The sequence below is a fragment of the Physeter macrocephalus genome, chromosome 8, assembly GCF_002837175.3.
Source record: "Physeter macrocephalus isolate SW-GA chromosome 8, ASM283717v5, whole genome shotgun sequence".
Classification (NCBI taxonomy): Eukaryota; Metazoa; Chordata; class Mammalia; order Artiodactyla; family Physeteridae; genus Physeter; species Physeter macrocephalus.
In genome coordinates this window covers 24,321,828-24,335,595 of record NC_041221.1, presented here as the reverse complement: position 1 = coordinate 24,335,595, position 13,768 = coordinate 24,321,828, and the positions used below count along the sequence as shown (strand labels likewise).

The 13,768-nt window shown below is 45.3% G+C and overlaps 1 protein-coding gene across 5 annotated transcripts in view; it reads left to right on the top strand.

Moving 5' to 3' along the window:
* Positions 1 to 13,768, top strand: part of ATPSCKMT (ATP synthase c subunit lysine N-methyltransferase) — a 121,395-nt gene that overhangs the window by 1,395 nt on the left and 106,232 nt on the right. For 3 of the 5 annotated variants that reach the window (XM_055086507.1, XM_007106794.4, XM_028492805.2), the window contains exons 2-4: positions 4,733 to 5,022; positions 6,570 to 6,707; positions 8,464 to 8,514. In XM_055086507.1, the coding sequence (XP_054942482.1) occupies positions 4,733 to 5,022; positions 6,570 to 6,707; positions 8,464 to 8,514 (479 nt within the window). Of the gene's footprint in view, positions 1 to 4,732; positions 5,023 to 6,569; positions 6,708 to 8,463; positions 8,515 to 12,538; positions 12,607 to 13,046; positions 13,395 to 13,768 lie in introns of those variants that run through there. The other 2 variants (XM_024119140.3, XM_055086508.1) reach the window with 2 other exon arrangements.

The following is a 13,768-nucleotide window of genomic DNA, read 5'->3' as shown; positions in this document are numbered from 1 at the left end:
CATGGAAAAAAAGTTTTTTTCTAATGTCAATACATTCTGTATTTCAAAAAGACACAAATGATGTTAGACCCAGTACAAGAAAGGCTTCTTAAGGGACAAAATAATATACATTAAATGGACATAAAATATATGCTGTAGTTTTTCAGCCTGTACGTATATGCAAGTACACAGTGAACAGCCCTAAAATATTGTGACGTTCGAATATAAACCCCACTTTAAACAAACGGCACGTCCCAGTCCCCAAAAGGCCTGTCCTTTCTTCCTGGCCTTTTTCCTTTGGCTTGAACTTGGATAAGAACCCTGTACCTTTTTGTGCCTCTGTCACTGCCTCTAGCTTTGGCTGACCCAAATCGGTTACTGAAAATTGAGATTTTCAGCCATTATCAGAAGTCAGTAACTAGGCAAGCCTGGAGACAACAGAAGTTCACTTTTTTGGGTCATTTACTTTCAACAACTGGCTCCCTCCAAGTGCTCAGAAATAGCCAGTGGCCCCCACAGCTCTCATGTAAAGGAATGCTGCCATGTTCAAAAGAGCACATGTGACAGAAATCTTATGTCACTTATATGACAGTAAGTAGACTGAACCTAACATGTTCCATCCAGAGGATTAGACATTTGTAGAAGCAGTCTTTAGTTTTGAATCTTTAAGGATTGGTTTTCACTGATAAAAATCAATACATTTTTTACTGAATGGACATAGCAATATTTTGGATATATATATAGGATTTACATAGTAACTTCTTCAAAAGCTCATGCTTTTGTGACGTTGAAAGACTTTTGCAGGTCTAAAAACGTGACACAGAAGATTGAGTGATTTCATCAAGGGATACACTGCTGCCAGTGTTGACTTTCTTAAAAACACAAATACTGTAGTGCTTTTGCTCAGAAAGTTTCATCCCAGTGCATAAGAATAAAGTACATGTTTAACCTGGCGTTCAAGGGCTCCCCCGTCCTTCCTGTTTTATCTCCCACCCTGTGCTCATCAGGGTGCTCTCCCGCCTTCCATGCCTTGGTTCCACGGCGTCCGTCCTTCTTTTGAGAATGTCCCTTTTCTAATACAGGCATCCTTTGCTTTTTGAAAATGAACTTTACACCACTTTGCTTTTGTGAAAAACCTAAATTAGCCTCTGTTTTCCCAAACTGAAAAGAGTCCAAATAAGGTTTTTGCTTTCATGACAAAAGGGGAAAAGGGAACGCAGCGTGCTGAGTTAGTTTGCGGGGAGCAGCCCCGCCAGGCTCCTTCCCCAGGAACCGCACTCAGCGTCCAGCCGCCACAGCCCTGAGCTGTGTCTGGGAGCGTCCGTGCTTCACCTAGATTTCTTTTGCTTTAAGCCGTTTGGCTTACGAAAGGTTTCATGGAAACACTCTGCTTTTGGACGGCGCGGGAAACCTGTACCCTCACGCCCCGCTCAGATTCTGTTTCTGCCGACACCTTCCCGGTTCCATCATTGGCATCAGTCTTTCCTCCACCTCCTGTCGTATTCCCATGGCGTTTGGTACACATTAGAGCATCTCTCACAACCTGCCTTGTAACTGTCTCCACTGGGCCCCTGCCACTCACTCAGGCTAATGGGGACCTTGAAGCCCAGGAGTTCTTCATCACATCTTTTGCTGATTAAGTTGAAGGGCCCATGTGTACACAGGTGAAACAGTTTGGGTCATCTGACTCGTGTTGGTCTAATCAACTCCCTATTGGCTTATGCTGACTAGAGAAACAGTCCATCGACAGACAAATGGATAAAATGTGGGCTCTGCATACAGTGGAATATTAAATATTTGGCCATAAGAAGGAATAAAGTGCTGATACATGGTACAGCATGGATGAGTCTTGAGAACATGCTAGGTGAAAAGTCACTCACAAAAACCACATACTGTATGATTTCATTCATGAAAGTCTGCTTTCTTTAGAGACAGAAGGCAGATTTGTGGCTGCTTAGGGCCAGAGGGTGAGGGGGAGGATGGGGGGTGATGGCTAAAGCATAAGGGGTTCCTTCCGGAAGTAATGAAAAAGTTCTGAATTTAACTATGGTGATGGTTACACATATCTGAATCTACTAAGAACCTTTGAATTGTACACCTCAATTGGGCAAATTGTATGATATATGAATTATATCTCAATAAAGCTGTTAAAAGTTATTGAGCCCCCCCGTGATAATCACGTACTGAGAGTAATAATAATAGTGGCCAGTAGTCATCACTTTCTATCTGGGGCTGTGCTAAGGGCTTTATATGCATTGTTTATTTAACCCAATAACTCTGTAAGGATAGTATTATTTTAGAGTCTTACAGGCAAGGAAACTGAGCCTTAGCAACAACTTAACTAGTGCCACACACCCTGTTCAGTTCTGAGGCTCCAGAGTTGTGTGGCTGGAATCTCCCTAGCCACTGTCCTCTGCAATTGGAATGCCTGCAGGAGGATTTTACACAAGGCGTGACAGATGTGCCTTGACTTTAAAAAAAAAAAAAATCAAATGCACTTCTGTTAGCATTCCTCCATACAATGCTGAAAAGTATAAATGAGTATGTATTTAAAACTCTGGCTTTCTGTCAAACACAATCACTTTCCTAAACTTTACTTTTACTTTACTTCCGTCACCTGCATCAGCAATAGACTTTTGTTGCTGTGTCTGAACTGGTTTTCCTCCCTGACACTAGTTGTAAAACTCACTTTAGGGGACCTCGGGCATCAACCACAAAGCTTCACCAAGCGGGAGATGCTGAGGGGGGTCAGCTCCTCCCCCAACCCCCAAGCAGTGACTCACAGCCGTGGGCCGGCTGCTGGTGTGTCCTGTGTTCACGTTTGGACCTCACCACAGCTGTGACATTACCACATCTCATGGGTATGGTAGGCGGAAATAGGTGCATGTTTGAATCCCCGGGCCCTGCGAGGCCACTACCTGGGGAGCGAGTTGGCAGATGTGGTTAAGTTAAGGACCTTGGCGTGGGGGAATTATCCTGTCTTGTCTGGGTGGGCCAGTGTGCTCACAAGGGGACGATCCCTTTCCTATAGAGGAAAGGGGGGCAGGGCTGTCAGAGGAGGTGTCACGATGGAAGCAGAGGTTGAGCGATGTGGGACCAGTGGCTGAGGAATGCACGTGGCCCATCGTACCCTAGAGCTTCCAGAAGGAACACAGCACAGCCAGCCTATTTCGGACATCTGACCTCCAGAACTGTACGTTAATAAATGCGTGTTTTTATTTATTTATTTATTTATTTTTACACACACACACACACACACACACACACACACACACACTATTTTATTTTTACAGGAGATAAATAGACTGACACCAAGCATTGTAAATGGATGACCACAACAAAAGCAACAATGATTGCAGTTACCAAACATGAAACACCCTCATACTATGTCATAATATTGACATTCAGTCCAGTAATCCTCCGCTGTCACAGCTCCTTTACTTTGCAGTGAAAATTGATTTGTATATTTTTGGCCTCTGAGTCCTTGTGGGATTTTTTTTTTTTTTTATTCAAACAGAAAGTCACAAAAATTATAATCATCCTCATCAGCCATGTGTGTTGTTTTAACCCACCAACTTGTGGTAATTTCTTACAGTAGCAGCAGGAGACTGACCCAGTGGGCCTTTTGTACGGCTTATTAACGCCAAAACTATGAACACTGATGTCTTCGATGGATAAGACTGTGTTGTCGCCCCTCCTCTCACTCTCCTTTCTCCTACAGATTCCTGTGGTTTTGGTCTTAGCGCCTCAGCGAGATCGAGAGCTGGTTCAGGGCAGCAATGGTCTTGTTCCCTGTGGGGTTCAAGTGCTGGGCGCTGTTCTGAGTGCTCTTCCTGTATCCCCTTGTTTCATCCTCACAAGGATCCCATGATCCTCACCTTACAGAGGAGGAGACTGAGGTTCGGAGAGGTGAAGGGTCACAGCTCTTAGGGGTGGAGCCAGGGTCCTGACCTTGGCAGCCTCTGCAGCAGTGCCCTTGCTCTGTGCTGTGCTCATCATTAAGCCATTTAGAAATTAATTTCAAGTCAATTTCAACTTAAAAAACTTGAGATCCTATTAGGAATAAGTTCTAAAGGATAAAACTCAATTGGAGGTTATGTAAGTTACCATTTGTTTCCTCTGTAATCAGTGACTAGAGTTTGCTTTATTCTGTGCTTGTGATAGCATTGAAATGCTTATTTTATTTTTTGTTCTTTGTGGATCTGCTTTGAAAATCTCCTTATTACCTTATTTAGTAAAACCTGAATTTTGTCTCCTCTGTTACTTCAGAATTGAATTTGTACAACTGGATTATTGATGCTTGACCAATTTTGATGTAGAATACTTTCATCCTATTTGAAATAGGGTAATAATCAGACATTTTCATGCTTATTTCTTTATGGGACTTTGTTCTGAACCATAAAAATATGGAGTACATAGTTAATATTTGAGTTAATAGATACTGATTCATAAAATATCAAATAGATTGGAACACATTGTTTTCTAAGGATGATGCCTAGAAAAAAAATCAATATGCTGGAAAGAAAAGGTGTTAGTCTTCCATGAGTATTGAATAATTTTCTGTAAAACACTTTAGTTGCTGGACTCTAGAACTCATTGTGGAATTCTACATTTGTAATTTAAATTGTATTGAGCAAAATTATCCTTTAAAAAGCATGAGTTTATTTGTCAATAAGGATTGTAAAAAAAAAAACACTACCTTGGATTTCCAATTTGGTGCTACATATATCTTTTCTGCTTGCTCTCAATCCAGGGACACCCCCAGAAACACTTAAAGAAGAAAGGCAGTCAGGATGTGTTCCACCTACAAGTCTTGAGGGCAACAGTTTGAAGAAAAGCAGTTGGGGGTTCTTATTTACTGGCATTGTTGGGGGGACGCTGGTGGCCGTGTACGCCGTGGCCACACCGTTTATAACACCAGCCCTCCGAAGAATCTGTTTGCCTTTTGTACCTGCAACTGCAAAGCAGATCGAAAATGTTGTGAAAATGTTGCGATGCAGGAGAGGACCCCTGGTAGACATTGGTAGCGGCGACGGACGTATCGTGAGTTATGCGAAGATGTTTTAAGGTTTATGTTTTTTTAGGTTTTAAGGTTTAAAATTTCTGTTTCACATTTCTTGTGAGGCTTATGCAAAGACTTGCTAAATTGACAGCTTAATAAAGTAGTCATTTAATTTTGTGTTTGTTTGGCTGAACTTCTAAGCCCTCCAGCGGGATTTTGGAATTTATTTTTCTCAGATTTAATTTTTCTTAAAGGCGAAAGTGCACTGTAGATCTGCCAGGTAAAAAGGAACAATTAATTTGTAATTATGAAATTGTCCATTAAAAAACTTAGGCAGTAGAGGTGGCATAACCAGAAGAAACATGTTAAGTCATGTAGTTTGTTTTACAGTTTTTGCATCATAAATGCTTCTACATTTACCTGTATTTATACAAGTATCATAACTCCTGTGTCGTAATATTGAGTTAAATAGGGAAGAGCCAATGTGTTGAGCCCCACTTATCCAAAAATCGGACTTTCAGTGACTTCAGCTCATTGTGACCCCAGCTGGGAACCTATAAATAAAGACTCAAAGCCACTGACTGGCCAACGGTGTCCCTCGCTGGGCAAGGTGGCACCATCTTTAGGCCTCCGCCCGGATGGTGAGCAGAAAGTGAGGATAGCAGAAGTATAGGCTCGTGTTCTGGAAACATTTACTGTGGAAACCTGCAGGGTACAGCACCTTTCACTGCCCCTGCAGACGTGGACCCTGCAGTTTCATGGTAGCGACCTGGTATAATCAGCAAGAGTGACTTGTTTTGAAGAAATCAGGAGATGTATGTATTAACTAGGAGGACATTTTAAAATCCAGATATGAACGCTTTACATCTCTGGATGGTCTCTTTCTGGTTTCTAAGAAAATGGCAAAGGGGCGACACTGTAGTTACTAGGGAAATTGCTGTAGGTGGGACAGTTCCTTCAGGGCTGCTCCCTTGAACAGTGGTGGCAAAACAGGGTGAGCAGAGACCCCAGCCCAGCCCGCCGTCCCTCTCACCTTTGGAGGTGGGGGGCATTCGGCACTTGACTTTATTCTGACTCGTTCCATTTTGCTTTTACCTGTTGTCGATTTTGAGTGAACCATCTTTAAATACCGAGGAAGTGGGTAATTAATGGCAGGTTCCTCACTGACAGGTTGCTCTCATTGCATGTCACGGCCAGTTCACAGAACAGTCTCCAGGCTCGCTCAGTTCGCCTGCCGCTGTTCCGTCAGCGCGGGAAGGAGAAGGCTGGTTTTCAGAAACTTTTTGTCAGCCCCCCCGGGCTGGGCCAGCCCAGAATGAATTAGGCAGCTTTCCAAAGCAAGCCTGGCTGTTCCCATGCTCAAGGTGAAGTCTTTGACAGAGAAATAAGAAAACTGAGTTTAAATGGACGGGCATTACGTTGTCCACCAGGCTATTGTAACTTCAGGGCTCCACCTTTAAATGGTGTCTTGAGCAAATACCTTTCGATTGGATGTTTTATGATTGTAGACCATAAATAGGAAGTTTTCATATCATTTGACCAAGTGAGTTGATGTTTTTCTTATTTTGAACATGGCCTCTCCCCACAGGTAATAGCAGCTGCAAAGGAAGGATTCACAGCTGTGGGTTATGAATTAAACCCCTGGCTCGTCTGGTACTCCAGATACTGCGCTCGGCGGGAAGGGGTGCAGGCGTCAGCCAAATTTTACATCTCAGACTTGTGGAAGGTAAGTAAGGCAGAGGATGGTGCTAGGAAACTCCACCCCCGAACTTTGTAATTCATGATTAGTATGACTGAAAGCTGAAGATGTGTTAAAAGAAGAAGAAGTATGAGTGTATGTTTCAGCATAATGAAATGTGAACAGCTTTTAAATGGATACATTTTACAAATCAACCGTACTTTAGTGTCGAAACTTCAGGTTTATAACTTATAGGTCATGTGAATACTAACATTTTATTTACTCAATTAAAAAAGTTCTCATTTCTATTTATTATGCAGTGATAAGATTTTGATCTCTTTTGGAAGTCTTATACATCATAATTTAGGCATTAACTTGCTGATGTCATTCTTGGTAAATAGTAGGGGTGTGTGTGTGTGTTTGTGTATGTATGTGTGTGAGTTTATGTGTGTATATGTGTATATATGTGTGTGTGAATGTGTGTTTGTGTATGTGTCTGTGTTTATGTGTGAGTGTGTGTGTGTTTGTATATGTGTGTATGTCTGTGAGACTGTATGTGTATGTGTGTGACTGTGTGTGTGTGTCTGTGAATGTATATTTATGTGTGAGTGTGTACATGTGTGTTTGTATATGTGTGAGTGTGTATTTATATGTGTGGTATATGTGTGTGGTTTATGTGTGTGAGAGTGTGTGTAGGTGTGTGTGAGTGTATGTGTGTGAGTGTGTGTGTGTGAGTGTGTGTATGTGTATACATACCTAGAGAGAGACAGAGATGGTGCAGGAGAAAAGAAGGGATCCACCAACCATACTGTCATGGTTCCTTCATGTCTTCATAAAGCACAAGATATTTCCAAGTTTACTTGTTCTCTAAAAAGTGCCCTGTAATTTTCTTTGGGGATGCTCCATAAAATGCTTTTTCTTAAATAAGAATTTCCTATTGTAATATTGTCATCAGTAGCTTATAAAAATTCACTCGAGTTTTGCTTGCATTGTTTTTATTCTTTATATATGTAAATGATCTCTCCATAGAGTAAATAAAACTTTTATTGGGCACTAAGAAGTTTAACTGGCGAAGCACTTTTCCCCCCAGTTTTCCAACTAAAGACCATTTTATTGCATTTTTTACTTAGTATTTTAGAGAAGAGGAGGGGGACTAGAATTCTAAGGATGGCTCAACAGGAAAAACAGGTGGTTCTGAAATCCCTTGAGCTCTTGCTAAGCTCGTTTGGTAGAGAGTGGAGTAGAAAGTGGGCCAGGGGTGCAGACGGCCCGGGCTACCTGGATGGGCACCGGTGGGTGAGTCACTGCCTTTCTGACACTTCGCCCCGGGCGGCCCTGCACAGAGTGGCTGTGAAGATGAGGTGAGATAACTTACGGGAAACTCTTAGAGAACTGTAACAGGTGAACTAACACGGGCGAAAGTGTGAACGTGGGAAATCTTATAAAGGGCCACTCTTGGGCTTCCCTGGTGGCGCAGTGGTTGAGAGTCCGCCTGCCAATGCAGGGGAACCGGGTTCGCGCCCCGGTCTGGGAGGATCCCACATGCCGCGGAGCGGCTGGGCCCGTGAGCCGTGGCCGCTGAGCCTGCGTGTCCGGAGCCTGTGCTCCGCAACGGGAGAGGCCACGGCAGTGAGAGGCCCGCGTACCAAAAAAAAAATAAAAATAAAAAAAAATAAAGGGCCACTCTTTGTGAAAACCCACTGTTGGGTGAAATGGGCAATTGCTACTCATTTTGAAATAAAGCTTAAGCTGACGTTTGGCTTTCAAACATTAACCTGGGGATTGTTTTCTCCCTCCCCTTTAGGTCACTTTTTCGAAGTACTCAAACGTTGTCATCTTTGGTGTGCCTCAGATGGTGAGTATGCGCTCTCCTGCCCCCTGCGTGCTTGGTTCTAGGTTATGAGGGGGCTTCCAGCCCGGACAGACCACCTCTCTCTGGCCTGCTCCCCCATGTGCAAAATGACAGCCTCCCGAGATTCTGAGGGAACATCGGATTTTAGATCATTGGTTTAACAAAGTACTTCAGGGCCCTAGAAGATTAATCATAAAAGATCCAGTCTTGTAGTTTAAAACTTTTGCTTCAGATAAAGGTCTCAATGATCTACCTAAGCCCTGAAAATTCCAGTCTGAAAACTGCTTTATGAGCTCCTGGTGTCTAATATGGGTGGATATGTTCACATTTGCTCACTTACATTCTGCTGAAATCACTTGGGAAAGTTAAGGGGATGTTCCCTTTGAGTTGATCATTCCTTGGATTTTGCAGTGAGGTGATTTTCAGGATGGATGAGCGTTGACTAGTTTCAGTTGACCTCAGTTGACTGATTTGTATTGAACTCTGACTCTGTACTTTCACAAGTGAAAATGCTGCAGCATCAGACTGGAAGTGATCCTAAATTTAGCCTTTGGAAAGGTGACCAGAATGGGATGCTTTCATTGTAATTGTTGGTTTACAGACCATAGTAAGAAATCCCCCTTCACTTTTCAAAATATATAATTGTAGCCATAATAATCTTGGTAAAATTGGATGTTTGCTGAAATGCCACTGTATGACTGATATGGTTTTTAATTTAAAAAAAAAAGAAATTTACTTTTTTTGTTGTTATGCCTTCTTATTCATACCTTAATCTTTGTTTAAGATGTCTCAACACTGGAGAAGTTTTGTCTTACTATTCGAACTTTCAGTGCGACGCCATTTTCTTTAAAAAGTCTATTTAGAAGTGCTTTTGTTAGATATTCTTGAAAGTGACAGGAGTTTATATGTTCGTAATTCTTAGCAAGCCTAAAATTACGATGAAATCTCCGCATCTACACTTCTGTTGTAGAAATGAAAAGAGGTAGAAAGGCATGATCCCTGGTTATCAAAAAAAAAAGAAAAAAAACTATTTAGGATCATAGAATTGCTATGGAATTTGATGGTTATTTCCTACTTATTGTGAAGTTTGGGCATTCTTTTGGAACAGTTAGCATTTTGGGGCAAATAACTTTAATTTGCTATCTGTACTTTCTAAAAATAGAAAGTTGATATTTATTCCTCGCTGTCTTGAGAGGCCCCGTGGTGGCTGCAGCAGCTGTGTCCCAGTGGGGGCAGCAGTGACCTTTGCTGGGCTCTAGTTCCTTGTGCTTCTAACCACGTTTGTAGTCAGTTTTGGGAACTGTTCGCTCAGGGGAAACAAGAGTCTGTTATTTTGATGAATACTGTTAACGATTATTGTCCATTCTTCTGTACACAGAGAAATCTTAAATAAGGAACTTGCAGCATTTCACTGTTCCCAGAAAAAGGGAGCAGGTGAAATACACGAAGCACCCACTTTCCCTGGGATAAGAGGGATTCAGCCAACTTGGAGTCTTCCTTGCAGGGGGATCGATTGGGGTGCAGGGCCCAGATGGCTTCTGTGGGTCTGGGGGCCCCGGTTTCCGGGTGGAGGGCCCTGCTTTCCCCCTTGTCACGCTTTGCCTACTTGGAGGCAGTGAGCGGAGGGGAGTACTTCCCGGGGACTCAGGGGGCCGGGTCGGCCCTCTGCGGGTCTTGTGAGCGCTGGAAAGTTCTTCAACCCATCTGGGCCCCATCATGCCATTTTCTGTTAATAGAATGCATTTCCCTGGCCAGTTTCCTGGCAGTGGCTCAGTGGCTGGACAAAGCCAGCATGGCAGGAAAGGTTTCCAATGGCAACTGAAGCACACGTAGGCCGTGAGAAGCCGGAGGACGCTTGGGGAGCTTCAGAGGTGGGGACCCTGGTGGTACACAGCTTCAGTCTGCTCCTGGTACCGGGCTGGTGCTTCCTAGCAGCTCTGTGCAGTGGTAGCTCAGATGAGAGCGGCCTGACCTTTCATCCTGGGTGTGTGTCCGGCGTGGCAGGAGCGAGGGTGCCAGGGGACCTGTCGGGCCAGTGCTAAGATGGTGAACAGCCACACTTAACACAAGCTCATGCCCCAAGAGTGTCTTTTCGGAATGTGGGACAGATCGGTTGTGTCCTTGCTGAAAACCCGTCTGTGACTTCTTGCTCCTCGAAAGCAGTGAGGGTAAGGCCCGGCCTCCACATGGCCCAAGTGGTCCTGCTTCCGCCAGCCCTCTGCACACCAGCTCCATCCTTCCCTTGGCGCTTAAACCGCACTGTGTGGGGCTGTGTCCTTCCCTCTGACTTCAGTGCCCCCAGCTCTGGGCCTGGTTAGGGAGCGTCTGCTCAGCACTCGCAGGTCGGATGTCTTTTCCTTCGAGGAGCCGTCCCTGATCGCCCTGGGAGACAAGCCCCAACACCCCCGGCTCCCAGAGCCCTTTCCTCCCTCTGAGGACACGTGGCCGCCCGCCTCCTTGTGCGATGGCTTTGGCGCTGTCGGCCACGGGCACCGCGCACCGTGAGCCCAGGAGCAGGGCGGGCCCGTCGTCCTCGCCAGGCCGCGGGCTCAGCAGCACCCGGCCCAGTGCTGGCCCGGGAAGCGTGTGTCAAGCGAATGGATGAATATCGTATAAACGTACCCATTAAGTACGCTCTTCCAGTGGGCTGTTAAGTTTCATAACTTCAAAGGATGACTCCTTTCATTTTAGTTACGCATCCTGTTATGACTTGATGAATGAAAACACTATCATCATGTTCTGATCAAGAAACTTGATTCACGACCGGATCACTTGTCATTCATCCATTCATTCAACAGGTGTTTATTCAGGGCCCACTAAGCATCACACCCTGTTCTGCTCCCTTGGAATATGTCAGTGGATGAAAAAGAAAAACATCCCCGCCCCAGGGTATTTCTATGCTAGTGGGGAGAGCAGATACTCAGTGAGATGTCTGTGTACTGACGATAAAAGGGGGTCAGTGTCGTGGGGCTAACTGAAGCGAGAGAGGGACGGGGCAGAGACTGTCCTGAAAAGGGGACCCGTGGAGGCGAGGGGGGAGCCGTGTGGCCGGCTGGTGGGGAAGAGCGGTCCAGGCAGAGGAACAGCCACTGCGAAGGCAAAGGCGCTGAGGGGTGCGTGCCTGCAGGTTCCAGGAGCAGTGGGGAGGTGGGCGGGATCCGAGAGGAGACGGGGGTTGGGCGGGCAGGACACAGGCTGCCGTGGGCAGCAGACGGGGAGGAGCCAGGGGACGGGGTCTGAGCTCTGGCAGGCATCCGGGCCGTCCACGGAGCAGCTGGTGAGAGGTGCTCCAATTCCGGATGCGTCGTGAGGAGAGAACCAACAGGCTGAGCAGGCAGATCCAGTTGGGGCATGAGGGAGGGAGGAGCCCAGGGTGCCCCAGGCGTGTGGCCTGAGCTGCTGGAGTTTGCTGAGCCCGGAAAGGTGCAGGCAGAGTGCGCAGCGGTGGGAGGGGAGACCAGGAATTCCACGTGGCCTGTGCGGTCTGGGACGCGTGTGGGTACGTCAGGTGGGCGGCAGTGGACGCCAGCAGTCTGGGGCGCGGGAGGGAGGGCTCGTGGGGCATCAGTGCCAGGAGTTGAAGCCGAGGAGTGGCTGAGGTCAGCTGGGGAGGGGGGCCGGGGCCGTGTAAGGCCTGAGCCCTGGCCCCCAGCAAAGGACTCGAGAGGAGGCGGCGGAGGAGGGGGAGGGGGGAGGGGAGGGGAGGGGGAGAGCGGGTGTGTGTGTGGGTTACTCCAGAAGCCGAGAGAAGCCCGTCCCAGGGAGGAGCTGCGGGCGCACTTCGCCAATGTATCTTACGCCTTTGAGCTGGTTTCAGCGTACGTTCAAAGTTTTGAAGATGTAATTAGAATACGATGAGTTCGTGTCACCTTGAAACGTGTAATTTTATGAATAATTTTGAATTTCATTAGGCGGACATGGCACATCACGGCTTCTCTTTGTGTATGATATCAAAGGTTTGTTGCATATTTATGTGTAATTTAGTCAGTTAATTTCTTATGATTGAAATAGTGCCTTTCATTTGTAGGTTTATCTTGACTTAGCATATGACAGTCATTTGGAAATAAAAGATCTGTAAAAGAGAGAAGAAGAATGGTAATGTGAATAAATTTATAATTGTCCTTTCTGTGAACAAAATTACCATAAGAAACGTCTGATATTTTGGAAAAACACATATTGTCCTATTCCTTTGCTTATTTAATTTTTTTCTTCAAGGAACAAAACTTTTCCTTTTTTTTATTTTTTTAAAAAAGCAATCTTTTACTAGCTGTTAAAAGAATGGAAATATTCCATCCTTAATGGAATTTATTCTTTGTTATCTTGGTATTGATTCTAATGAAGAATCAGAATTCTGGCTCACTGCAGCCATAGGTCATGTAGAGGAGTTTTTCCAAACCTTTCTTTAAAGATACATAGGTGAGGAATAAAATCTTCCTAGAAGCCCTATTGATTTGTTCATCTTGATTTAAATGATTACTTTTAAAGGGAGTAGGTTTTGCTCAGATCTTGGTTTCTAAATATCATTTCTCACTCAGAGGAACCAGGAATGTTTGAGAAATGGCTGATCCCAGGGCTGAGGAGGGGAAGATACAGAAGTCTGGAACATTTTGTTGAGCCCAAGTAGCAGGAGGTGCTCAGAATGTTTGATGGGGCACATCCACAGGAGAGAGAATCCAGCTGGAGGGAGTTCCCAGTGGCCACGCTGGGACAATTTGTGTGCTAGAATAAACAAGGACGATGGTGGGTTGTAACCCATTGAATGAAGTGAGAATCCAGGAGTTCACACTACCATGATGGAGAGATAGAGGGGAAAGCTATTCCTCGACGTTTTGACTGTCGATCTGGGAGGAAGGATGGAATTAGCAAATTGCCACTTTCAATCCTTACAGTAAAACTTGACTCAGGCAGAATCATCAGGAATGCTACATTGAGTGGGGGCATCTGGATGAGTAACAGGACATATGCATCTTCCCAAGGCGTCTCCCCACAATTGCTTACCCATTGTAAAGGAGCAGTAGTAACCACACTGGAGACACCAGAAAGTTCCTTGACCGACTGGTACGTCACCCTCAAAGCAGGAGGACCCCGTGGGCTCGGGACCGTGGAGCCCTGCGAAGTTCACAGCCCCGCTCGTGGGGCGTTGCCAAGGACGCACGCACCAAGTCGTCATGAGCGCATGTCAGAGGGACGCCCGGTAAATAACTGGCCTGTGTTCTTTTTTTTTTTTTTTGGTGGTATGCGGGCCTCCCTCTGTTGT